Source organism: Callospermophilus lateralis, chromosome 2, assembly GCF_048772815.1.
Source record: "Callospermophilus lateralis isolate mCalLat2 chromosome 2, mCalLat2.hap1, whole genome shotgun sequence".
Taxonomy (NCBI): domain Eukaryota; kingdom Metazoa; phylum Chordata; class Mammalia; order Rodentia; family Sciuridae; genus Callospermophilus; species Callospermophilus lateralis.
Window position 1 is genome coordinate 200,646,055 of NC_135306.1, and position 27,477 is coordinate 200,673,531.

Here is a 27,477-nt window from a genome sequence, read left to right on the forward strand (position 1 = left end):
GCCCAGGACCTGCTACCTTTGCCTCGTGTTGAGGAAGGCAATCCAGAAGGAAAGCTCCTTAACCTCTGAGCAACAGGCCTCGCTCCCAAGTTATCGGCATTCAGGAACCTGGGGTTCAGGACGGGCCTGGGGGTTCAGGACGGGCCTGGGGGTTCAGGACGGGCCTGGGGGTTCAGGACAGGCCTGGCATCATAGCAGAAAGGACGTTTCAAAGGGCCTCACCCAAGTATCCCCACTAGGCTCAGAATCCCTTCCAGGCTGTATGAAGGGTCTGTCCCCTGTGCAGCCAGAGGCCCCCCGAGGTCTGGTGAGGGCCTGAGGAACGCCTGAGTGTGCCCCACCATCTCAGGCGCGCCGCCCCAGGAAGGAGCATGGAGAGCAGCTGGTTGCAGCTCACAAGTCTTTCCTTAGAAAGTTGGTCCTTGGTGCCCCTGCTGCTCTGGCACCCGACTAAGGCAGGTGACCTGCTTCTGTGGCCACAGTCTATAGCTTTCCCCTACAGCTGGGCCATCCTTGGTTCTCCCTGAGGTCCTGTGTCCTCAGCCACAGACACCCACAAGGTGAGGCCAGTGTGCAGCCAGGACAAGGGCAGTGAGCGCTGGACTGGGCTGGGGGTGCTCAGCCATCCTGGAGATGATTCTGGCACCACAAAGGCACGGCAGAGTCCTGCAGCCTCTGGGATCCCACGGACCCGGGCCCCTGTCCACCTCTGCCCCCAGGACCCGGGCCCCTGTCCACCTCTGCCCTCAGGCTGGACAACCTGGCCACCGTCCCACCTGCCCTGCAGTCTCCTTCCTATTTAAAAGTAGGGCTGAAAGGGCCACCAGAGGCTCAAGGAGAAAACATGCATGAGCACAACAATGCTGTGCAGCCCTGGGGGGACACGGTGTTGGCGGCTGGGCACCCCAGTGCCCTCCACAGGAGGCCTGCCCTTGTCACCTTGTGGGAAAGAAAGGCAGAAGGGCTGACTTAAGGGACCCGCAAAGCTGCTGGTCCTGAGGAAAGCACGACGCCCTCCCCGGCCTCTGACAACCAGCAGCGGAGCACAGGGAAATGCCAGGAAGAGGGCAGGCGGGTCCTTAGTGGACAGCCAGTTTAGTGTCCCCTGCCCCTCTGAGCAAGCCCTGCAATTCCAGCTTCGAAACTGGATGGGCCATGGCCAGGTTGACCAGCACACTGCTGCCAGCCCAGCAGGTGGCAGTAATGTGCATGTCCCAAGCTGGGCTGGGGCCCAGGCGCCCCCTAGTGGGAGTCCATGGCCTTGTATGAAACAGCTCTCCCCCAGGACAAGGCACGGGTGCAGGCTCCACCCAGAAAATACATAATGAGAACCAAAGAACAGGAGGAAAAGGACGCCAGAAAAGCCAGGCCCAGCGGGTGAAGGGCTGGGGAGGGCAGCAGCTCAAGAGTGACAGCCAGCCAGAAGGTGTTCTGTGGACGGGAGCTAGAGGCCTTTCAGCAGAGCGTGCTTCTGAAGGCTGCAGAAGAAATTCAGGACCCCCAAGCAGCCACATCTCCATTTCTAAGCCCACCAGAGTCACAACACTACAAGTTACTCATGGAAGTTTATTATGGCAATTAATTACACGAACATACAGGCGGTCATTCATCCAGGCCAGAAGCACTCAGCAGACTCCATTAGTGATTTTCTTCATAAATAACTTACAAGAAGCAAGCACAGTTGGAGAAGAACTGGCAGCGCTAATCTAGCATCACGCACACCCACAGATGGCACGCAGGCCCGGGACGGGGGCAGGCACCAGAAGGTGAGGTTTCCTCCTTGGCCCCCCACCCCCAGGCCCACCAGAGGCTGGGTACTCGGGGAGTGGATGTCTCAAGGCACATACAACTTCCTAACCCGTAGCAGCTCCAGGATCCGCCGAGACCTGGTTCACATCTGGTACAAAGTTAATGCTTCATTCATCACCCCCTTTGGCCTAGTGTAGTCATTTTTACTACTGCACATGTTTAAAAGCCCAGTGTGCTAGGGCTGCATGTGACCATCACAATCCCTGCCCTTTACATTCTGAAGACGAGAGGTGCAGAGAAACTGACCCCGGTGTAGTGATGGTGTTTTAGAAAGCACCATTGGGGAAGTCACTGTTAAGGTGTCTTTTGACAACGTCTACAGGGATATGGGGACCAGGAAGGCATACACGGGAAGATGAAGGACAGAGGGGGCTGCTTGAGAATGAGATTCAAGGCACTAAAGGAATAGGTAGGTGGGTGGGTGGGCCTCAGAAAAGCCAGCCAGAAGTGGGGGGTCCTGAGAAGGAAAGGGTGGCTGGGAGGTACCCCAACTCCTAGCTGAGCCCAAATGTGAGCACAATCTCCCAGGCTAGAGCTTGTCCATTCCCCCAGCCAGAGGGTCCAAGATGACCCCTGGATTCTCCAACCTGCAAGCAAGGTTAGGGGTCGGCTTCACATCCCGACCCATTCGCTATGCAGGCGCCGCTGGCATTCAGAGCAGCACACGGAGCTTCTGTCGCCAGCCTACTGGGGTTAAATTATGGCTTCACAGGACATAAAATCACTGTTTTTTCCTAATTCTCTTCTCTCCCTCCAGACTACCCCTAGCTGGGGTATGTGAGGCAGAACATTCTTGAATGGTCTTACACCAAGAGCTGCATCCCTTGGATTGGGACTCCATGTCAAATATGCCAAATCCCAGGGGAGAGGTAGGGGGTGGGCGGGGTGGGGACCCCAGGCCACTTTGCCACTGAGATAACTCTGCAAGGAATTCAGATGTCCTTGGAAGTGACACAAGAGGATGTGCACAAATGCATGCACATGCCACTAGCCCTGGCTCCCGCTGGCCTGCAGGACCTGCAGCCTAGAGCCAGTTACCGACAGGAGCGGTTCCCAGGAGGGCCTCTGGCCGGAAGGTCAGCAAGTTCTGCGAGCTTCTGTCATAGCCAACCTGTCACACACACCCTCATTGCCTTTGGGGGTCCTATATGCCCCTGGGGCCTCCTTGTGCTGATGCAGGCCCACGGGGAGCACTAACTCACTTCCCATTAACCTCAAATCTCAGCGACAGGTGGGCTAAAGGCCGTGGTGCAGGTGGAGGAGGGAAGGGCCAAGGAGCCAAACCACGGCTAGTATCCAGGCCAGGCAGGGCCTGGGGGTGGGGAAAACCCATATGGAGGAGTGGGCCCTGGGGGATACGGGGGCCGAGGGGGCACTGAGGGCTGGGGCTGTCCTGGGAAGCCTGGGAGCAGAGGCTGTGTTGGGTAGGGAGGCTTTCCTCCTGTGGGGAGGTAGGGGGTCTGTTGAGGATAGCCAGGACTAGGGGCCCTGCCCCCCGCCAAGGGGTACCCAGGGCCAGAGGTGCTAGTCGGGGCTACAGGAAAGCCGGGCCGAGGTGGAGTGCTCCTCTGTGGGGACCAGGGGTAGCCTGCAGCAGACCTGGGTCCCGGCTGGGCTGGCGGGTAGGCAGGGCCCAGAGGCCCACTGTACGAGGCAGAGGGCTGGGCCACCACGGGGAAGGGGGCCGGCTGCAGGGCTCCCTGGGCAGTGGGGCCCATGGGCAGGGCGGGGGACGGGCTGTAGGGCAAAGGGTAGGGAGGCACAACAGATGGCTGCGGAGGCGGCTGTTCTTCAGCCACAGGGGGTGTCGCCTGAGGGCCTGGTCGCAGGGGCAGGGGTGGCGGGCGGGGTGGAGGGGCATCTCCAGCCAGTTCCTGGGAAGCTCGGGGCCTCCTCACCACGTCTTGGAGCTTCTCCACTCGGACCCGGCGCAGATGGGACAGCATCCTCATGGAGGAGAAGTCCTCCAGAAACTTTTCCAAGGGCACCTCGCCCTCCAGGAACTTCTCAGCCATGGCCTGGAAAACAGGTCAGGTGACAATGGGGGCCTCCCACTTGCCCCTGGGTCAGGACTCTGCCAAGGCCTGCACTGAGCCCACCCCGGGCTCCCCAGCCTTCCCAGCCCCACCCTGGAGCTTCTCTTTGAGGTGCCTCCTCTTCTGACCCATCCTGTGACCTGTGTTCCGTGTTTCCTCATGAGAAGGACAGCTCCTTAAGGGCAAGAACTATGTCTGTCATGGTCACCCCAGTGGCCTGCCCCTGACCTGCTAGACCCACAGTGGTCACTGCACGTGTGCTGCACAGCTGGATGAGTGTGAGCTACTGGGTGGCAAATGCATGCTAGCCTGTGGGCGAGGAGGACCTGGGAGCTGCTTCCACCCGGGGCAGGCGGAGACTGCCCACAGAGGCCGAAGCAATGCCCAAAGGAAGCAGCAAATAGGGAAGGGAGGAGCGGGGACCAGGCCCGAGGTCCTCGAGGCCCCTGGTGCACCGCCCTTCCATCCAGGTCTGTGAGCGGCCAACTATCCAGCTCTGCTTCAGCTAGCAAGGACAGGTCCCTGCCACAGTACTCCTAACTTATCTCCAGTTTCTGCTACCCAAGGACAACGCTGGCCCAAAAATATTAAATGGAAAATTCTGGAAATAAACATTTGATGAGCTTTAAATAACTTTCATTACAGCACACTGTAATAACTGTTCTACTTTATTATAGTTATAGCTAATCTCTTCTGTGCCTAATTTCTATATTAGATGAACAAATACAGGAAAAAAACACCATAATGTATACAGAGCTCAGTACTAGCCAAAGTTTCAGGCATCTACTGGGAGTCTCAGAAAGTGTCCCCATGGATAAGAGGCACTATGTATTTGTTTCCAAAGGGTCTCCACTGGACCCCAGATACACTCTTCCTTTGCCACCTACCAAGCCCCCCCCATCTCTTGCTCTACAGACAGGAGTGTTCATCATGAGCGCCCTGACCCACGGACCCACACCCGTCCAAGGGTCGCTTGCAGAGGAACATCTACTCTCCACCTCACCTCAGACTCCTCCTCGATCTTCATGCCTTCGATCTGCAGAAGGTCCAACAAGGTCCCTGGCTGGAATGCTGAGGAGAACTTCTCTGGAAGGGAGGGCAGGAAAGATTGGCATCTCAACACTGCCTGCTCCTTGCTGGAGGCAAGACCTCAGGAGAGGCGCTCAGGACACCCTCTGCACATACAGAGCCCAGCTGCCACCTGGAGTCTATGCAGAGTCCCCTGGGGGAGGTCTGTCACTTCCCTCTGACGATCCCACTCCTGAGTAGAGTGGGGCAGGAGAGCCCACTCAAGGGCTCAGCCAAGCAGCTCCCCGATACCAGCCCCAGAAGGGAAGGGACGAGATCCTGATGTGCTTCGCCCCACAGGGGAAAGCTCGCCAACCTGTCCGCACTGCTGGCCAGCCATGCAGGCCCTCTGGGCTCCAATCCCAACACCAGTTCTAGCTTTGTAACCTCAGGCCTGGACCTCTCCAAGCCTCCTCTTCCTCATCTAGACAAGGTGAATAACAGCAGGACCCCTACTCTTACACTGCTTTGTGTATGGAGCGCGCTCAGCTCAGGGCCTCCCTGGCTGCAGGCCCTTTCCTGTCCTCCAGCTGTCCTCCCCAGTCCAACCTCGAATGGAGTCCCTGCATTAACAGGGGAGCCACCAGGGCACTCTCCAGGGCCAGCTGTCCCTACCCAGCTTTGCCTTCTGTTCCTGGCACCGTTCCACAAGCCTCCGCAGCTCCTGGTATTTGTCTGAGAGGTTTGAGCGGCTGATCTCTAGGGGTCCCTGGAATTCCAGGTTCCGCTCAGCCAGGCTCCGGTTGGTGGCTAGTGCCATCTCTCGCTCCAACTGCAGGTCCTGGACCTAGAAAAGTAGGAAAACGAACAGTAAGAACAACTGTCCCTGGGCTAAGGGCTTCTGGGTTCATTACTCATCTTGGGGACACTGGGTGATGCTCAGCCTTTAAGCACAGGCAGAGGAGCCTGGGTTCAGACCCTGCACTAGGCACCCTGGTCTGGGTGCCTCACTGTATCCACGACATGGCAGCCCGGTGGGGGGCACACAGGAGAAACTGGCATTAAGGTTAACAGCCTGCCAAGGTCACCATGACTGCAGAACTCCAGGGAGGGAGGGAAGCGATTTGTAGGAGAAGCCAGAGGCTTCACACAAGGGACAGGATCAGAGTCCCAACCACTTAATCCCACACTTGAGTCAAGTGGACTAAGGAGGACTAAGATGGCCCAGCAGAACACAAGCTGGACATTCCATGATGCCCGGAAGTCAGGCTATTCTGAGGGGACGGGGGAGCCAGGATCCTGGCGTCGACCATGATGCTGATGCAGGAGACCCTCCGCATGTGTCCTGCCTAGAAACTGTACAGATGAGCCACCCTGGACGTGCCCTGGAGTGCCCTGCTGAAAACACTTCCCAAGCCAGGCAGCACTGTGCCCCTCGGCCGGGTGGTGCAGCTGCCAGAACCCTGCCCAGCCACCCTGTGCACGAAGCCTTGCCCATCTGTTGAGGAGGTTTGGAGTGTGAGGCTCACCACCCCAAGAGGGTGGGGACCACATACCACAGCACCTCGTGGCACCACCAGAGGGGACCACCACAGGGGTCAGGGTACAGCTCAGCAAGACCAGCTTCCCAGGGAAGACGGTTTCCTTGAGCCATTCAGCTTCGCCACCAACACTGGGGACCTAGGCCAGACTGGCCCATGCTCCACCAGCAACAGCAGCCCACGGGAATCCAGGGAGTCCTGAGGAGGGCGCTGGGGGAGGTCTTCCCACCTGCTGATTCCCTGCCACAGGGCCTCAAGCCCACACTATGAGGCAGGCCACTAGAGAAAGGAAAGCCACAGCTTCCCCCTCCATAAGAGGCTTCCATGACTCAGGGACAGCAGCGCCCAGCGTATGCCCAGCCCACAGCCCAAACGCTCGGCCCCTTCGCCTGGGTTTGCTGCCACACACACCCTTTTCAGCAACCGGTTAGGCACCCTGACCTGTAGACCCTGGTGACTTTCACTCTATCTGTCAGCCGCGGAATTCATTTTCACTCATGTGGCTGAGTCAGAGGGCATGGCCTCCTGTCCGGGCACCCAACGGCCGGGGCCTTCGGGCATGCCCGTGCCTCTACACATTTTCCTCTAAAACGTGTCCTATTTCTGCTCCCTCTCCCCACAATCACCTCAATTTTTTCTCCTTTAGGGGGTCACCATGAAGCCTTCTTCTATTCCTTTGTACACCGTCAACACGCGTCCTACGCCCTGCTCCAAGCAGATCACTCGGCCTGCGCTGGTCCCTCAGTTCACTGTCTTCTATGCAGAAAAAACAGCTCCTACCAACTCCCTTTTCAAGCCACGATCACATCCCAAACCACATGGGCTCCTCTCTCTTCTCACAATTCCAGTTACTCAATTATCTTTTGCCATGGACCATGGCAAAAGAGCTACTCAAAGGTTCTTGGAAAGTCTGAGTAGCGTGCCCTGTTTTGTTTCTGCCCAGTCCACACTGAATAATTTTCTTCCCTCGGAGCCTTCAAATTGATTGGTCAGGCACAGCTACATGCCACAAGATTCCAGTGCCTTTTGCCCAAGAGGTTGTTTCATCAAGGGTGTTTCATAGAGGCTGAATCAGAGCCTACCAGCCTGCTCAGCTTGGAAGTCAACTAAAGATAATTATGTAAAGGTTTGCTTCTGCCAAGCTCCATGCACCACTGGAACTGGAGTCCCCATAACACTGTGCTCATGACAGACTCATGAAGTACTTGGTGCTTAACACACACGGAGTATCCCTAATCCAAAACATCCAAATCTGAAATGCTAAGAAATCCAAAGCTTTTTGAGTGTCTACAGACACTTAAAAAGTTTTGAATTTCAGATGATCTCAGATTTGGGGATTTTGGAGTAAAGTTTACATAAATATTCCAAAATCCAAAAAACTCCAAACTCTGAAATACTCTGGTCCCAAGCACTTTAAGTAAAGGATAGTCAACCCACGTGTGAGAAATGAGTAGAAGAGAAAAGAACGAAGACCTGAGCCAGCTCAGCACCTGTGCCAGGTAGGACAGGTGCGGGAAGAGCTCACAGCCCAGTTAACCATAGGAATTGGCCGTAAGCTTAATTAACCAAGACAGCCTCTGCTTCCCATCCTGGATGAATAAGTTCACCCTGCCTCAGGACAGCAGGACACACCATGCGGAGTCTCAGGACCTCTCCTGGCGCTGTGCCCACCATGAGAGCTTCCAACCTAATCCCCAGCCTCCTCTGTCCCCCAGGTGGAGGAGCAAGGGTGGACAGAGGGCACAGTGAGGGCAGAAGCAGGGAACACATTGAACTGGGCATCCCGAGAGCAAGGGAAGGACTCTGGGGAGGGACGAGCAGGGAGTGCTGGACAGGGCAGCTTCCTTTGATTTTTTTAAATACACTGTGAATCCACAGAAGACACTGTACCAGTTCATCAGTGAATATGAGAATATACTCCAAATGTGACTCAGGTGAGCTGGTGCTGTCTGTGCTTGTGTCTCCCCCACATTAGGGCCATGAGGCCGAAGCATCTAGAGCACTGGGCAGGCCGCAGCCACTCAGGAGCGACCAAGCATATTTCCAGCTGGGTAGCCACAATCAGTCACCTGGCCTCTCTCATGTGCGGGAAGTCACAGGATCACAGGAGGTAGATAGAGACAGGGAGAGCAGGAAAGTCCAATGTTAAGTGTAAAACTGTGTGTATTCCCACGAGGACTCTGTGACTAGGATAAGAAGATGAGGTACCAGTTCTGACAGGAACAGATCAAACAGCAATGAGCTACACCCAGCCAAGAAGGGTGCCTACATGTGTAAGAGTCACTGAAAACTCAGGGTCACACAGGTCCACTGTGGGGAAAAGGCAGGCACCAAGCCACACCTTGAGGAACCTGCTGACTCAGGCTGGAGCAAGTGTGCAGTCTCCCGGGGCTGCCGGGTCCCTAGGAGGGCTCAGGGGTCCAAGTCCACATGGGGGGCTCCCTAACATTCCCTAGGTTCCCAGATGACCCAAGAATTGGCATGCAACCTCAGGGGACCCTCTGGTTGGCCCAAACCTTATCTCCCTTTTCTGTGGATTTTCTGAAATCCACAGAAAAGGGAGATAAGTTTGGCTAAAACTCCCAATAAGCTAAAATCCTTGAAAAGTTTGCTGGTCTTCCTTGGGCCTTGCAACAGCCTCTCTACCTCAGGGGACTCCAAAGCCATCCGGTCAATCGCCTCCGGGTCATTCTGCATCTCCTCCAGCTCCTGCAGGCTCTTATCTTTCAGGGTCTCCATCTTTCCCTGCGAACAGAGAGTGACACCAAAGTGAGGAAGGGGCAGCAGGAAGGGAGAAAGGCAGACCTGAGCCCACGTATTACTTGTCAAAAACAAACAGGAGTTCTAGCGTGGCGCCACCTCACAGGGGAACTCGGGGGGGGGGGGGGGGGTGGGCAGAGTGGAGGGAGACACTCCTGCAGCTCCGCCCGCGCTCTCCCCAGGGAGACCAAGGTGCCTCCTGCACCCAAACCATGAGCAACAGGGCATGGGAAGGCTGCTGCACCGCCACAGGCAAGATCACCGTCCACAGGGGCACTAGATACAGCTCTGAGGAGCGGCAGGAAGGAAGGAGTGCGTCAGGCAGTAGGAATGGAGACTAAATTTGGCCGAAGGCCGCCTGCCAGTGCGGAGGCCACCCTGCCCTCTGGTGGGCGTCTATTTCTGTCTGAACCAGAAATATACCAACCCCACACGCAGGAGCGCTGCTGCTTCCACACCACAGGCTCCGCTGTGTCCTCGCTTGTTATATTTAGAGCACCAGGTTTCCCCGCCACTGCAGTCCTCTCCGTGCGTCACCAAAACGAACTGTCATATGTATGGCCTCATCGGAGCAGAAAAAGAATCACTGAATTGGCCTCTCAGGCAGTCAGGAGGAAAAGAAATCGACTGACCCAAACAGGATGCCTGCTCTGACAGAGAGCTGGTGTCAGTGGTCTTCTCCCTGCCACTGCCCAGAGGGTCACCCATCATCTGTGTGACAAAAGGGTCACAGCCAGCCCAGAAGGGAAGCTGGGACAGAGAAGAGGAAGCACGGACCAGGCATGCCCTTCCTCTCTGTTGGCAGGATTCTCCATCTTTATGCCTCTCGCCAGGGCTGGGCCTGAACCCAGAACCTCACTCATACTAGACGAGCACTCTACCCCCGAGCTACATCTCCAGCCCATGTGGTTTTTTATTCTGTGACAGGGTCTCACTAAGCTGCTGAGGCTGGCTTTGAACTTGCCAAGTGATCCTCCAGCTCAGCCTCCCGAGTCACTGGGATTGGAGGTGTACGTCATGGCGCTTGGCTATTTTTATGCTTTTTATCTTTTCTAGCCATGCATTTTATAGCTACAGTTTGGGCTCTTCTCATTACCAGCGTTGCTAGTTTTCAAACGCTTCCAGCACCACAGCAATCAAGGGTCCCAGGGTCCCCACCATCCCCTCTGTGGGCACTCAGCTCGGGAGCCACGCTATGGCTCAGCCAAGGTGTTTGGGAAGCAAGAACCACGGTGACAGACAGAAGTCCCCTCTCCAGGGCTGCTTCTCTACCAGAACAGGGAGGGAAAGGCGTGTCCTAGGGCTGTCGGGAAGGTGAAAGGGGAGACTGACCAGGAAAGTCTGGTCTCCACCCTCGGTTATGCCCTATTGATGGTAATGCCTTTAATGCTCAAAAATATCCTGCTTTAAAAAACAAATTATGTGGTCACCCTACTAATGAAGAGCTATCCAAAAAAGGCATCACCAGTATTGGTCATTCACTGAGGACTGAACTAGTTCCAACCTCTAAGCCAGCGTGGCCAACCCATCACCCTGCAGGTAGCCAGCCCACCTGCAGCCTCCCCTTCAGCAGGCCAGGCCAGGGCCAGGACCCACAGTCCCTCCTGCAGTCACGAAGCAGCCGGTCCAGGGCCAGTCTTTTGGAAAGAGAACGCCTCAGGAAAGTCCTGTCACAATGGAGCTCACTGGCTTCTGAATAGCCACAGCACAAGTTTCACCCGCACAGTTAAGAATACAGTGGCAGCAACTGTCCCATACACCGATGGCGGATCAGAAAGATTAGGTTGGTTGTGGCCAGCAATAGCAAAGCCAAAATTCAAGACTGGCCTCTGTCTATGCCTCACCCTGCTGTGCCAAAACCCTCGCTCTAGAAGCTGGAGCAGAGAACAGCAGCCTGAGAAGAATGTGGAGTGCAGCAGAGCTTGTGAGGCACACTGCTGTTCCAGCGCAAGCCCGCAGGCCTGCCATGACCAGGAGCAACGCGATGAAGACTCATGAGCTCACAGGCTCCAGTCACAGAGCCAGAGCGAGTCTAGAGCCTGCACTGCCAGCCGTGGGCCTCACCCAACTGGAACCTCCCTGAGTCTCAAGCATCTCATCCACAAACTGGGCCAAGCAACAGCGCCTCCCTCGCAGATTCAAGGAGATAACACAGGCCAAGCCTGGGCCAGCACAGGCCTTGCTTAAAACAAATACGAGTGCAAGATTTCAACATCACAGAGATTGTGTGGGGTTACCACGGCCTCCAGAGAAACTGCCGGGCCACAGCAGCATGTGCAGAACAGCACCGTCCAGGGAGAGGCCTGCCACCGAACAGCATCTGCTCACTCCTACAGTCAGGGCCAAGTGCAGCACATGCTGCAGGTGGAGGATGGAAGCCCCGCATGGGCAGCTGGCTGACCACACACCAAGAGCACCATCAGCAGCTCCATCTGCAGAAGTAGCCCACAGGGTCAGGACCTGCTCTCACCAATGGAAGTTCCTACGCATCTCAGGAGCCCTGGGACAGTCCCCAACTTCCCCCAATTATTTATCCTGGAATGGTATTGCCAGGTGCTGAACTTTAAGGCAACAGAGTCTCAAAGAGACTGGCAAACTTTTTGTCTCAGGACCCTCTTCACTCACAATATTACTAAGGTCCCCAAAAAATTCACTCATGTGGATCACAGCTTTAGTACATACCATATTAGAAACTACAAATGAGAAATGTTTCACACACAAATATACACAGCACACAGCACATCAGCCACCAGAATGGCATGCTCTGAAAACGCCACCGTGCACATGAGAAGGCAGTAAAAAAGGCAAAGGTGTCAGAACTATTAGGAAAATTGCTCTGAGCTCATGCATAACCAGGAAGGGCCTGGGAGACCTTCGGGGTCCTTATGAGAGTCACTGGCCTCCTAGAGGTTAGGAGAACAGACTCTGAACTCAGACTACCTGAGTTGGAATCCTGGCTCCCCCATGAGCTGGGTTATCTAACCTATTGGTGCCTCAGTTTCTCCATCTGACAGAGGGGACCTGGAACATGGTAAGTACTGTGTGAGCATCTGAAGAGCCTGACAACCATCGTCAACAGTGGGCGTGGATATTACCCCATCCCGAAAGAGGAAGGCTAGAGGAAGCCACTAGCCGCACAGCTTGGAAGTGGCAGGGCCTTAACGGGTCCAGGGTTCTTGGCAGGTGCATCAGAATCACCTGGGATACTCCTTTAAAGCCAAAGGCCTCAGCCCTCCTCCAGATGTAGAACTTCAGAATCTCCAGGGCACAGAAGTTAACTTTAAATGCAGTCTTAATTTTAACTAAGCTGCTGGGGTCAAGCTGGTTTGGCATCTACTGTCTTTATCCTCCCCATCCTCAACACTCCCCAGGAACTCAGGTGGATAGAGCCCTCCGACATGAAAAGGCAAGGACCCCAGGGGACAAGGGGTCTGTCAACAGGGTCACAGCAGAGGCAGGTGAGAATGTGAGTTGTGCTGTTCCTGCCAAGTGAGGCTCTGCCCAGAACCCCAAACGCACTTCCTATGGTTTCCGTGGCTGCCCTGTGTGGGCATGGAGACGATTCCAAGCTGCCCATCACACCTGGGCTTGGGCTCCAGATTGGCAGTCCCACAAACAAGGAGGTGAGGTGGCCGCCGCATTACCAGGATCCCAGAGCAGACACTGACCGACTGCTCATGAGAAGAGAGCCCAAGCTGTGGCCAACACCACACAGGAGGCGCACTAAAAGATGACGCTTCTGCTACTCCAGGCTTCCCATGGGCCAGGAAACCCGGCCCACAAGGAAGGGCCGAGGTGCTTCCATCCACTCTCAGGGTCCTCTGCCCACAGGCTTCTCTCCTCAGGTTCAGAGCACACTGCTGACCCGTGGGGACACACACCTTCAATTCTTCCAGAAGGAAGGGTGCTCAGGACTTCCAACCAACTCTGCCAGACAGCTAGAGGCCAAAAGTTCCCCTAAAGGGGCTCAGTTTTCCTCGCCTCTAAAAACGGGTAAACCAACCCTTATGGTCACGTGGCCCATTTCTTCTGATATCAGAGCCCTTTGCAAACCCTCCCGTTCATTCATGTAACCACCCTACTAAGGAAAGTGAGCACGAGGCTGGCTCACATCTATTCCAGAGATGAACTGGGGCTCAGAAGAAACAGGAAGGGTATTGCTCAAGGTCTTATAAACCTCTGGGGGTCAAACAGCCAGAGGTCCCTGTCTCTTCCCTCTTCTGGTATTTTCCTCTGTCCCTGCTCTGCCCATAACAGGGGTGTGATAGGGACTGAGTTTATTTATAAGATCCAGAGATCACAGCCACACAAGCAAGCCACCGACCCCTGGGCCCCGCCTCCCAGGTAGAGGTGGCTCACAGGGCTGCCCCCATCTCGGGCCAGGCAGGCACGGGCTGTCTTTTGAAATCCATCACAGCACCTGCCACCAGAGGCAGCCAGTGCCCTGCTCTCACAAGTCAGGTATCACCCGTTCCTCAGTGCCACCCAGCAGGAGCAGAAGCAGCAAGCAGTTCTCTGGGGGCATAATTTACAAAAGGAGGGGAGAATGGGACACCACTGTGCCCAAGGCCCACAGAGCAGGCGTCTGAGGAAGCGGCCCCACAGCCGGCCATCTGCTGCTGGCAACACTCTCACTCCCCCCGCCAGCCAACAGGGTGGGCAAATCCAAACGGCTGCTTCTCGGCATGCCACACCACCAGGGATGTCACAAAGCGGGGTGGGGGGCGGCGTGAGATGTTATGTGGCGAGCCAGAGTCCACAGGCTTTTGCTTCTGGACAACCTAACAAGTCCAATTTCCTCAGGCTGTGGGCACGGGGTCCTGACCCAGACCCTTCCCACCACCAATGGCCAGCGGAGCTGGGTGCTCCTCTGGGGGATTCTGGAATGTACCATTGGGGGAGGGGAAGAGGAAGGCAAGGTGAGAAAGGTAACCCCCCTGTACACAAGATTGCTTTATTCACCTTTGTACCCCCTCTGCCTGGCTCACAGACAGCACATCAAAGAGCTTGCCAATACAGTCAGTCAGCTGGTGGACAAGTACAAGGCACAGGGACCTGAGAACACAGCCTCCTCCACTTACTCATGCTTCCTTCACTTCTCCATGACTTTACCGAAGGGACATTTACTAAGCAATTACTATGTGCCAAGAACTGTGCAAGGCCCGAGATCAAAGGATGAAGGAAAAACGGGGCAGAGAGATGTATCTGTTGGGTTCTTCCTAAGAGCGTTAACGTGTAAGCTGAACCTACTCTCAAGGAACTGTTTGGTTTTAAAAAGCCAATTTAAAAAAAAAAACAACCTTGTGAACACAGTAAAAGGAACCAGAGAGGCGGGGTCAGTGAAGCAGGGTGTGGGGCAAGTGGCTGAAGGGGCTACTCCTGCTGCATCGGAGCCACTGGGATCTCAGTGGCCTACAGGGAGCCAGGACGGATGGCGAGGCCCAGTTGCACAGCATTCACAGGTACAGATAGAACAACACCTCTTTGGGGGGCGATGCCATTAGTAGAGAGGTGATGAGACTGGGAATGAGGAGAGAAGCCATGCCTGAGCTCATATCCGCCGTCTCTGCACCACAAAGAGAAATGAGTCCCCACTGTCTGCCTAACGACCCCTGAGAAGGAGCAAGAATTTTTTCTTTTTTCCCCGTTGTTTCTTTTTAAGTTTTGTCTCCTCCCCAGTTTTCACCTCTACCAGAGGTGACAACCCCAGCCACCTATGAAGTCCTGGCCAGCAAGTCAGGCCAAGCACCAGGGAGTGTGTCCCGCTGGCACAGAGCACGGACCCAGCTGGCTCCAGGTCCCTCCTGCAGGGAAGAGGGCAGGCAGCTCAGCCAGGGCAGGCAGCTCAGCCAGGCCCGCCAGCTCCCTGGGGGAGACCAGAGATCCAGACCCAGGCGCATCGCCCAGCTGTAAGTTTCAGCAGACAATTCAAAGTCAAGAGAGATGCATGCATGTACAAATATATATAAATATAAATGCTTCTCTCTCTCTCTCTCTCTCTCTCTCTCTCTCTCTCTCTCTCTCGGTGGACCACCAAAACCCATGAGCTATGGTGTGTAGCCTAAAATCAAACCATACCCTCTGCCAGCCACGTATGCAGGGATGACATAGCACGAGAAATGGGAAGGAGAAGTGAGCAGAGGGGAGTGCAAAGACATGTCACAGGCAGCCTGCAGACACTGCCTTTGGCCACAAACCCCTGAGGGGGGTAGTGGGGGCAGAGGCTTTAAAGCCAGAGTGTCACCATCAGAGCCAAGGAGACAGCATTTCCAGCAGCCCAGGCCTCACAGGCCTGCATCTAGACCTGCTGCTGTGAGCACAGCTTTCAGCTTCTTTTCATTATTTCAGTTTTTTTTTTTTTTTGGGGGGGGGACCAGCAGGGATTGAACCCAGGGGCTTGCAGCTCTACCACTGAGCCACATCCCCAGCCCTTTTTATTTCATATTGAGGCAGTCTCACCAAGCTGCCCAGGCTGGCCTCAGACTTGCCATCCTCCAGCCTCCCTCCAGCTGCTGGGATGACAGGTGGGGCCACTGCACCGGCTCTTGTTACTTAGTGTCTTAACTAAATTGTTCCACGTGCCTGGAGCAAGAGTAACAGGATCTAGTGGAGGATCTAGTGAAGGCGGGAGGCCGGAAGGCAGACGATGGCCAGTGGATTTAGACCAAAGGTAGTGCCATGTCTGGCCACTCCTGAGCAGAAGCAGCTGCAGAACCTCTGGGGGGAGCAGTCCAGGGCCCAAACTTGAGGCAGCCTCCAGATCCATTCTTAAAATAGGAAAAACAAACAAAAAAGCAATGTATTTATGGTTCTTGATCAAGAATGAACTCTGCCATGATTGTTCAGCAAGAACAGAGTTCACCTGGTCAGACAGCCTTCCCCAGAAGAAACTGAAAGACCAAGTACAGCCAAATATCAAAACGCAGAGATTGCTAAGCCCCGAGGACACTGAGATCACAGTGTCCATGCCAGTCAGAGAGTCTTTCAGGACCCCTTGCTTCTTGCCTCTGCCCAACCACTTAATGCCAGCTCTCTCTGCAAGGATGCAGAGGGAACAGCACAGTGTTCCCACACAGCCAACCTGGGTTCACGCTTGACTCCAGGCTCTTTAACTGTGTGACCCTGACTAAGTCTCTTAACCAAAGGTTTCTAACCTGGAAAATGGGGCACCATGATAATTCTCCCTTGGGGTTATTGTGTGATTCAGATAAGCGAGCACCCTGAAAGGGCTTTGCAAATTCCCAAGCACTTAACAAATACTATTTTTTTCACCTCTTGGGGTCACCTGATGAATAGGGGCAATGAGGCCCCTGGGGTGCACTACTGAGTCGAGCAAAGTGGCTGCTACTATTGAATCTCCCAATGGCCCTGCAACGGGGCAGGGTAGCTGCAGCTCCAATCGCACTCCTCATGCTGCCAGCCAACTGAACTTGCCAGCAAGCCTGAAATCACACTGCAAGGGGAGTTGTAAAGCCCCTCTGTTTCTTATAAATTTCCTACATCCACCTACAATACTGGAAGAAGTTATTCATAGCAACCTGCAAAGTTCAATCAAAGTTCAAAACGTGTTGAAGGAACTGGCCCCAGCTGACCCCTCACATCAAAAACACCTACTATTGCCTTGGAAACTTTCCTAATCCTGCCACTTAAGGAGGAAATATTTGCTGACCTGATCTAGTTTTTCTTTTCACAGAATGATTCTAGCCACATCAGACTCCTGGCTTCCCAGAGGAGGCAATGAAAAGAAATCAAACCATCCTGTTCTCCTCACCTTTCCCAAAACATCACTGACTCTGTCTTCCCCAAGATTGAAAAGCCGGAGTATGCCAGGCACGGTGGCACACCCTGTAATCCCAGTAACTCAGGAGGCTGAGGAAAGAGGATCACAAGTTCAAGCCAGCCTCAGCAACTCAGCAAGGCCCTGAGCAATTCAGTGAGAACCCATCTCAAAATTTATAAAAATAAAAGGCCACGGATGTAACTGAGTGATAAAGTGTCCCTGCGTTCATACCCAGTATCAAAAAAAGAATAAAAGAAAAAAAAGAAAGTAAGAAACTGGAGCATAAGCCATAGAAAGAGAGGATTTTTTGGTTTTCATTCCTTCTAAGCAATGGCTGGGCTGGGAGTTGGGGGTCCCGCCCCGCCCTCAGCACTGACTAGTTAAGCAGCCTGAAGTGTGGCGGAAAGAGCATGAGGTATCAGAGCCTCATGTTTCCAGATTTAACCCCGCCTGACCTTTTCACTAGCTGTATAACCTTGGGCAGACTTTCCAGCCTTCCTCATTCCGTAAGATGGACTGACACCACCTCATCACAGGCTGCAAGGGCTTCATGAGAATCCCACTCCAGGTGCTGGAAGGAGCCTGCGGCAGGCTGGCCCAGCAGCACTGGGTGGCTCTGACTCACACACCTCACACCTTATGGCCAGGCAGCCAGCGAGGCACACGCCAAAGGACTGTGAACGAGCTGATCCCGGGGATAGCACAGGGTGTGGCCTTCTAAAACAGGCACCAAATCGACAGAACAAAAGCTGGCAAAAATAAGCACAGAAATCCGTCTGTGGGGCCGTGTCCACTCTCAGAGTAAGGCTTCCAGGAGGCATTATGTAATGACCTACAGCTCCTCAGGTCCACTGGGAACTCCAGACCAGGGTCCCCAAGTGAGATGGTCCTGGAGGGACGAGCCCATTTGCCATGGGGCCCTCGGGAGTGGCTTCTCCATCCCTGCGAAGAACCACCAGCTGCTCAGGGTGCTCTGCCGCAGACAGCAAGCTGCGGAGCCCACGCCCCAGCAAGGACCCAAGGACCCAGGCATTTTGCTGTCCCTACATGACCCCGCCCATCTGTACAAAGACTCCTCCCAAACCTGACCACCTCTCACCTGCAGTCCTGAGACTCCAACTCCAATTTTTCTCTCCCCCAAACCCCACTCCCCTCCCAACCACACTGCCACTGCGAGCTCAGCCTCAGTCACTCAGCGGGCCGCTCACGGCTTTGCCTGGTCGTCTCTGGAAGCCTCCCAGCACACCCATCGCTGCCCTGCCACAGGCACCAGACTTCTGCCTCCAGTGTCTCCTCCTTACAACCTCCTGCCATGCACCTCTGGGTCAGTCTGGCTTAAAATACTGTTCCTGCTCCCTCTGCCTTCGGAAGGCTAGAAAGCTCCTCCTGCCTCCTCCCCGACAGCGAAGTCTGAAATCACTGCCCTGCGGATGGCACATTCGCCGCCCCCTTGCCCAAGGCCCTATCCACTCCCTGTCAGCGGTAATGTCTTACCAGCAGGGCACATGAGAGGGCTCTGCAGCAGAAGGGAGGGTCACAGCAGGCTTTACTACCTACCTCTCTGTTCCCCTCCCGAGCCACACAGTCCATCAGTAAAACAGGACCAATGACAGTCCCTGTGGACAAGATTCACAGAGTGCTCGGATGCTGAATGCGCTGAGGGCACAGTAGAGCACGCAACCCCCACAGCGCTGCAGCCGGGAGGGCGCTCTCGCAGAGGAGAGGCGGTGGTGGAGCCTGAAGTTCAACCTGGGTGGCCTGGTAGGGGGCCAGGTTCTCTGCACCACACATGAAACATAGTGCCTGGCTCTGGGGGGATGAACTTAATAAATGTCATTACTGACAACTGCCGCTAGCCTCCTAAAGAGTAGGACCCAGGGCTGGGGCTGGGGCTCAGTGGTACAGCACTTGCCTGGCATGTGTGAGGCCCTGGGTTCAATCCTCAGCACTGCATAAAGATAAATAAAAGATCCATTTACGAATAAAAAAAAATATTTTTAAAAAAAGAGTATGACCCATTAGATTGTGTTCAGAATCCAACCAACACAACGCAGTCCCAACCAATTCTAGCACTGAAACTCTGCTCCTTTACCAGGGCCCAGGCTAAAGCCCCACATCCTCAGGCAGGCACAAGGGACCTGGCGCCTCCTCCAGACCCTGGCTCTAAGGGGCAGACCCAGGGGGAAGAGCTCAGCGTCTAGAAGGCGGACAACCCTGAGTGCTGGATCATCTGCTGGCTGGGCCGCGTGCGGGTAATCACCTCGCTGTGCCTCAGTTTCTTCTCCAGGACAGGGCTGTGGTTGGGGTTACGGGGGCTAGCACCTGGAAGCTCCAGCACTTCCCACCATGGCTGAACGCAGGGCCTCCGCTCATTCTTACCTCCGTAACTCAAGCACCCCCACAGGGACTCCGAGGGAGACAGTGAAGATTCCTCCAAGACAGCGTCTGTCAACAGAGTGGCATAACTCCAATGGCTGGATGTCATCAGATCAATAGTTACCAGCTTCGATCAATATGACAGCCAAGAAACATGCGATTTAATAAGTAGCCTCCCTGACAGTAAAACCCAGCCACTTGGTGAGGTCTCTTCTTTGGCCTGCGGCTCTGACTTGAAAGAAGAACATCCTAAATCTTCCACCAGACTCCCATTTGTTTCTCCTGTGTCCCGACTGCTCAGTGGGCCGGGAAAGGATTTTCACCTGCAGCTGTCAGTCCTCCCCAGCCCACCTTTCTAATCTGCACAGAGCAAGCTGAGCAAGCAAGTTCCACCATCCCTTAAGGAAGAATGAAGGTGAAGACCAAGCAAAGACACATTCAGGACAAAGATCCAAGAGTCAGTGCAGGGTCATGCCAGGTGTGTCTCTGCAAGGCACAAGATGAGAACGCTATTCCCACTGGTTTGTGGCAATCCTGGGCTGTGGCTGGTGGGGTGGCTGCAGAGCCCACCTCTGACAGTGATAAGCTTGACACTACGAACTTCTGGGTCCAGCAGATTTACAAACCGGCAGAAAGGTGTGGTGAGGGCAACAGGACAGTCACAGAAAAAAAGAAACTGAGCCAGAGCCTCCTCATATCTACTTCTCAGGCAGGCCACCATCGGGCAGGCTGCACTGAGCTCTGGACTCATCTCAGGCTCCTGCAGGATGCCCATCCCAGGCCTCCTTTCTAGCAGCCGCCTGCCTGATTCTAAGAGACACACCTTCTTCCACACATCCCAGGAACCTCCAGACACACATTATACGGGATCACTGGGAGCCACGGAAGGTTGTGAAGCTCTGGTATTTTGTTTAAAATCTTGTGTTCTTGGCTTTGCAGACAATTATCAGCTGACCCTGAACTTCCCTTCCCAGCTAGCCCTCCCTCCACCACCCCTGGGCTGCTCACTCCACCCTAACTTTCCCTGTCCTACTTCTACTCCCAGGACAGAAAGCAACGCTCCAGTCACTTGACCAAGACAGGGATCCTGCCCTCGGGGAGTTCATGGCATCCAGCGCCTTGCCTTTACACCTCGGTTCCCTCCACAGGAACACTCTTTCCTCCCACTTCATCATCAGGAAAACCCTGCTTATCCCCACGGGCCAGCCCCTCCATGGAACTTCCTTGCCACTTCCTCCCATGCCCGCCCATGGTTCTCTGTAAATGCCACGTAGTCTTTATGATCTAGCAACCAGCAAGTTCTCCAGCAAGAATGTGAGCTCCCTGGGGGCTCAGCCTGTGTCATTCGTTTCTGCATCCCAGCACCTACAATCAAGGCTGAACACAGGTGAGCACCCACAAGTGCTCGCTGGACAGGGAACTTTGGCTTTGGGCCAACATAAAGGAACAGGGATGCCTAAAACAACTAAAAATCCACACAAAACATGAACCAATCATTTCCAAACACTGGACATCAGAAAGCCCAGAAGAGTGATCCTGAGAACAGGAAACAGGTGAGTTCTAGAGCTGCCCCAGCCTGCTGCCTAGAGTTTCCAGGCACGGCATGGAGTTGGGAAGCACTGGGGAGCCCAGGAGGACCAAGGCAGCCAGTGTTCACAAGGTAGAGAACCAGGGAGAGCCACGTGAGGTAACTCCAGAAACCTGCAGGGGGTCCCTTCCACTTCTTCACTAAGCACCATTCAGGACCCATCAGAGTTAGAGGGAATAAACTTAGGTCACAAATTAGGATAGGAATGTGGCGCCACTTGCCACCGTGGAAAGCCTCATGGAACACAGGTCATTGGGAAAATACGAAGAAATGCATTAGCTCTGGTCCAGAGGCTGCTCTGGTCTTAGCTAACAAAGCTTAAGAGCAAATGTCTCCATGTAACTTAGAAAGCCTCCCAAAACAATGAAGAGAATATTTATGTGAGTAAAAAAGATCTAGCACCCAGAAAGATAAAATTCACAACATCTGACACCTAATCAAAAATTACCAGCAAGCACTGGGGTTGTGGCTCAGTGGTAGAGCGCTTGCCTAGCATGTGTGAGGCACTGGGTTCAAGGCTCAGCACTGCATAAAAATAGATAAAAATAAAGGTCCATTGACAACTAAAAAATATTTTTTAAAAATACCAGCAATGAAACAAGAAAATATGACCATAATGAAGAAAATGATCGGGCTGGGGATGTGGCTCAAGCGATAGCGCGATTGCCTGGCATGCGTGCGGTCCGGGTTCGATCCTCAGCACCACATACAAACAAAGATGTTGTGTCCGCCAAAAACTAAAAAAAAAAAATAAATATTAAAAAAATTCTCTCTCTCTTTCTCTCTCTCCTCTCTCTCCTCTCTCACTCTCTCTTTAAAAAAAAAAGAAAAGAAAATGATCAATGAAAACAAACCCAAAAATTACATAGGTAATAGAATTAGCAAGCAAGGACAGTAAAATAGTTTAACCACATTCCAAATGCTCAAGAAACTAAAAGAAAAACTAAGCACAGTAAGTAGAGACTTGGAAGATTTTTTTTTTTTTTTTTTTGGCCCAAATCAGTCTTCTAGGATTGAAAACTACATTGTCCATGATTTAAAAGTACATGGATAGAAATATCAGCAGATTAGACATGGGAGAAGAAAAGATCAGTAATTTGAAGATACAACAGTAGAAACCATCCAAAATAAATCACAAAGAGAAAGAGAGACTGGAGAGAAAAAAATGATCAGAGAGATGTGGAATAACTTCAGGCAGCACTCTTATAAACAAATAATTGAAGTTCCCAAAAGAGGGGAAAAAGAAGAATAGAAAAATATTCAAAGAATTTCTTGCTGAAAATTTTCCAAATCTCATGAAAACTATAAACACACAGATGCAAAGAGTTCAATTAATCCCAACATACGAAACATCAAGAAAATTACACCCAAAAAAATCATAACTAAATTGCTTAAACCCATGATAAGAAATCATCTAGAAAGGAGAAAGAAACGTTTTGAACAAAAAAAGCAAAACTAAGTTCAGCAGCAGATTACTCATATGAAGCAATGCAAGCAGAAGATTCTAGAACAACGTCTTTTAAAGTACTGAAAGAAAAATAGTCGACCTAGACTAATTCTACACTCAGGGAAAATACCTTTCAAAACAAAGCCAAACTAAAGACTTGTTAAACATCTAAATGCTGAAAGAAATCATCACTAACAAAACAGCACTATAAGAAATGTTAGAGAGATTCTGGAGATCCACTAACACTAATTTTTTTTTTCAGTACTGAGGATTGAACCCAGGGGTGCTCAAACCACTGAGCAACATCCCCAACCCTTTCTTATATTTTATTTAAAGACTGGCTCCCAATGAGTTCCTAAGTACCTCTCTTAAGTTGCTGAGGCTGGCTTTGAAGTCTTCAAGTCAGAAGGAACATGGAACAAGTTGGAACCCCAATCAAAACAGAGGAATAAGGAGCACTGGGAACAGTGTACAAGAGCATAAATACGAAAGGCCCTCCCTTTCTTTCTAATCTCCTTCAAGGTAAATGACTGTTTAAAGCAAAAGATGATGACAACGTATTGTGAGATTTATAACATACGTAGAAGGAAAAAATGGGACAGTAACATTTGTTTGAAGAAATAAAAATACCAAGACTAGGAGGGAGGAAAAGTCCTGCAGTGAAGTGCTACAGGATCACCTGAAGACAGATGCCACCATGTATCTTCAAGCAGGCCCTTTTTTAAAAGTATTATATATAGCTCACAGGCCAACAAAGGAAAGAAAATGGGAGTAAAAAACTGCTCAATCCCCCCCAAAAAAAAGTCAGAGGAAAAAATAAAGGAAAGGAGAACGAAGAACATGGGACAGTTTGAAAACAAATAGCAAGCCGGTAAATTTAAACTCAAACGTCAATAATCACATTAAATGTTAAGCATGTCAACTAAAAGGCAAATTGTAAAAAATAAAATATATAGAAATACAAGGCAAATTGTAAAACTAAAAAAAAAAGTAACATCCACCTGTATGCTGCCTATAAGAAATCCATTTTATATAAAGACACAAATAGTTTAAAAGTCAAAGGATTTAAAGACAGACCATAATTTTTAATCTATTTTAAAACTGTAACAATATACACATAATATTTACCATTTGGGGCATTTTAAGTACACAGCTTAAGTACACAATTCTTTGACATGAAGCACATTTTCTTTATGGCACAATCATCACAACTGTCCAACTCTAGAACTTTTTCATTACCCTAACCTGAAACCCTACGCCCACTAGACACTACTCCCCCCTGCAACCCCCAAACACCAGGCATCCCCCTACTCTCTGCTTCTATATAAGTGATTACTCTAGAAACCTCCTCTAAGAATGACACAAGGTTTGTTCTTTTCTGACTGCATGTTTCATTCAGCTTAACATCTTCAAAGTCCATCCTATTGCAGCTTGTATCAGATTTTCCTTCCCCTTGAGACTGAATCATGGTCTATCTAAGGTATGTAGCACATTTTGTTTACCATTCACCTGTCAATGCACAAGGGATTACTTCCACCTTTTTTCCTCTGTAAACAGTGCTGCTATGAACATGGTGTAGATACCTGTTCAAGTTCCTGCTTTCACTTCTTTTAGATGTCTACTCAGAGGTGGAATTGCTGGGTCCTGTTTCATTTTTGAGGAATTAACATACTGTTTTCTAAACTGGCAGCACCATTTTGCATTCATACCCAAAATGCACAAGAGTTTCGTTTCACTTTTTCCACATCCTCACTAACACCTGTTTTCTTAAAATAATAATCATCCTAATGGGTGTGAAGTCCTATCTCACTGTGGTTTTAATTTGCATTTCAAGTGCTACTTGTTTCTTTTCTTTGGAGAAATATCTACTCGAGATCTTTTCCCATTTTTGAATGGGTTATCTGATTGCTGTTGGTGAGTTGAAGGAGTTATTTGTGGATTCTGGTGATCCACTAACACTAATTCCTTTTTTTTTTTTTTTTTGGTACTGAGGATTGAACCCAGGGGTGCTCAACCACTGAGCCACATCTCCACCCTTTTTAGATATTTCATTTAGAGACAGGGTCTCACTGAGTTGCTAAGCCCTCTCTAAGTTGCTGAGGCTGGCTTTGAACTCCGTGATCCTCCTGTCTCAGCCTCCCCAGCCACTGGGATTACAGGGGTGCACCACCTGCCTAGCCACTAACACTAATTCTTAGACTGAATTAGCTAAATTAATATTAGGCGCAGTAAATTTCAGAGCAAGGAATATTTCCAGGGATTAAAAGGGTCATTTCATAATAAGGTCAATTCATCAAGGAAATATAATACAAATGTTTATGCACTTTTAGAAATTCAAAATATATGAAACCCAAACTGACAAAACTATAAGGAGCACTAGACAAACGCACAACCCCCTTCAGAAGCTGCAATACCTTCTCTGAACACCTGAGAGAACAGCAGGCAGAAAGTCGGCAAGGGCACAGAAGACATGGCCACACTATCAACCAACTTGACTTAACTGAAACTTCCAGGACACTCCAGCCGGAGACCCCAGAATACACATTCTTCTCAAGTGCTCACAGAACATTTATCAAGACGGACCATATCCTGGGCCATAAAACAAGTCTCAGCACATTGAAAGCAAATCAAATCATACAAAGTATGTCTTCTTTTTATAAAGAAATTAAATTAGAAGTCAGTATTTATTAGGGGAGAGAATAAAGTAATACTACAATGCTTGGGTCGCTCCTCTTACTACTTGTACTCTGGCTGAGGAGGGGCAGATAAATGAGCAGAGGGATTTAAATACTGACAGGTCTTCAATGCTGGGCCTGCCTCACTGGAGTTATGTGGTGTTCCTGGAGATGGTCCCTCCCCTCCTTTCAGACCTATCCCAAGCCCCAGGGGCCCCACTTGTCAGCCTCAGTTGAATCAAGACAAACCTGTTTGATATTTGCTTGGTTCTTCACCCAACTGGTGAAATCAGAAAGAGGAAAGAATGGAAGCAGCACCTGCTAGCAGACAGGCCTCTGTAGCTAGCAAAAGCTACGAAACTATTGCCATTACAGAGATCTCTCCACCATGGGGCAACCATCTGGAAACAAAATAATCTTCCAAAATCTCCAGATCGTGAGAGGAAACTGCCAACAGAATTCCCACAACGGAGGTCCAGTTGGGTTAAAAAAAGGTCTTCAATGACTTGATTATGTCAATCTGGAAAAACCCTCTACTACTAGCCAACATTGTCCAGGAATGATTAATATGGCTATTTATCCCAGTGTCCTTTTTAACAGCAAATTGGCATGCTTCAAAGCAATAAGCAAAAGAAAACAAGACTCCTTAGTAATAATAATCCATTTCCAAGATACCAGGGGCCCAGCAAATCCACAAACTCTCAATCACATAACGCACTTGTTAAAAAGAGGTTCCTGGGACGGTTCCTCCTGGGTTTCCCTCCAGGAAATATCACAGGAATTTCCAGAGGCAAGGCTCTGTTTGGGGTTTTGTGTTTTGTTCTTTTTTTTTTTTTTTTTTTTTTTTTACAAGCATCAGAGGTGATTTTTAAGGTCAAGCAAATTTGGGAAACTGAGGAACCTGGGGCAATATCACAAAATTAAAGACACACTCACTTTGAAATGAGACTGAATTCCAGTTCAGTCACTTACTGGCTGACACTAGCCAAGTTATCTGACTCACTCACTTCATCTGCAAAGTGGGATCACCATATCCTTGGATGTGTTCTCAGAATCCAGAATGTTCAAACTGCTGCCACAATAGTGACCAGCACGTAGCAGCCAAGCAAGAAATCAGAGCTAGTGCTCTGCGAAACAGCCACCTTCTAGCAGCTGCCCAGATGAGGACATCTTTAATGAAAACGTCCTCCTTAATGGAAATGACAGGGGCCGGGAGCCAGAGTTCCAAGATAATCTAGGAAAAAGACTTGTCTGGGCAGGACCACTGCCAAGAACACAGACTCAGGTCAGCATCCAGTATTTTACCCCAACAGTCCTTCCTCCCACCCAGAACCCCAAAGATCAGGGCTGCACAGGGCTGAGACTCTGGACAATAGCCCCAAAAGAGCCTCCCTCCCAAGTCCTTCTCACAGCCACCTCCAGCTGTAGGGTCGACGTTCACAGAACTAAGTCAACTGGCCTCATTTGGGGTGCATCAGCAGGAACTGGACAGAAGGGGCAGAGCCGGTGAAGGGTGAAAAGGGCCTGGGGCAGCAACTGAAGAACGGGGATATTACTGAGGCCAAGGAACAGAGCCTGTGAAGCTGCCCGAGGTCAAGAGAGGCATTCGCAGTATGCACGCCCTGGTGTGGCCGAGACCCCGAGGTGTGGCCGAGACCCCGAGGTGTGGCCGAGACCCCGAGGTGTGGCCAGCTCTCCCAGGAACTCAACACCGCCGCAGATAACCCCTTCCCAGCCCACAAAGTGGGACAGCGCCCGGCCGGCCGTGGGGGCAGCGGAGGAAGCCGGCACACACCGGGAACACACCCCCTGCAGGGTGAGGGCTGCTCAGTGTCGCTGGGCTGTCCCACTGGGAATCCTGGGTACCGGACGCGAACAGAGTCCAGGCTGGAAGTTCCGTCCCCTCCCTGCCCTGGGGAAAGGGCACTGGCCAGGATGTCACAGGCCAGAGTCGTACGCCGCTCTTGGGCCTCAGTTTCCCCATCCGTACAAGGGACAAACTGGCCCTAACGACACCTCTGTGACCGCAGGACGCTCGGACGCGGAGCCAGGGGCTGCCCAGGGCACCAGCAGGTGGAGGGCGGCGGGGGCGGCGGGCAGTCACGCGCCCCTCGCGCCCAATCGCCGGCCTCGGCCAGGGGAGGCGGGCGGGGGCCACCGGGAGCCGCGGCCGGCGCCGCCCCCTCCTCGCCCGCGGCTCCGCCCGCCCGCCGGCCACGGACCCGGACCCCCCAGAGCCCCGCTCACCTGCGAGCCGCCGCCGCCGCCGCGGGAAAGCCGCAGCCGCGCCCACACTTCCGGGGTCCGCGAGGCCCGCCCCCGCCGGATGTGACTCTCCTCCCGCGTCCGGGCGCCGGAGCAGGCCGCGCTGCTCGTCCCGCGACGTTGGGCGCCCGCTCCGGGGCCCTCGGAGTTGCCACGACACCGTCTCCCACGGGTCGCGGCCTCCAGCGCCGC

General features: G+C 52.3%; 1 protein-coding gene across 4 annotated transcripts; it reads right to left on the minus strand.

The window, feature by feature from the left end:
• Positions 1-1,552: 1,552 nt before the first annotated feature.
• Positions 1,553-27,477, minus strand: Vps37c (VPS37C subunit of ESCRT-I). 4 transcript variants are annotated; one of them, XM_076844669.1, is made up of 6 exons: positions 27,037-27,072; positions 9,582-9,716; positions 9,041-9,139; positions 5,529-5,700; positions 4,849-4,931; positions 1,553-3,827 (listed from the first exon to the last, which is right to left on the minus strand). In XM_076844669.1, the coding sequence occupies exons 3-6, from the start codon at positions 9,131-9,133 to the stop codon at positions 3,099-3,101; spliced, it is 1,077 nt and encodes a 358-aa protein (XP_076700784.1). In that variant the 5' UTR covers positions 9,134-9,139; positions 9,582-9,716; positions 27,037-27,072; the 3' UTR covers positions 1,553-3,098. The 4 variants fall into 4 exon arrangements, with proteins under 4 accessions (XP_076700784.1, XP_076700783.1, XP_076700785.1 ...); XM_076844668.2 differs by lacking the exons at positions 9,582-9,716; positions 27,037-27,072 and adding an exon at positions 27,268-27,477; XM_076844670.1 differs by lacking the exon at positions 9,582-9,716 and having other exon boundaries at positions 27,037-27,088.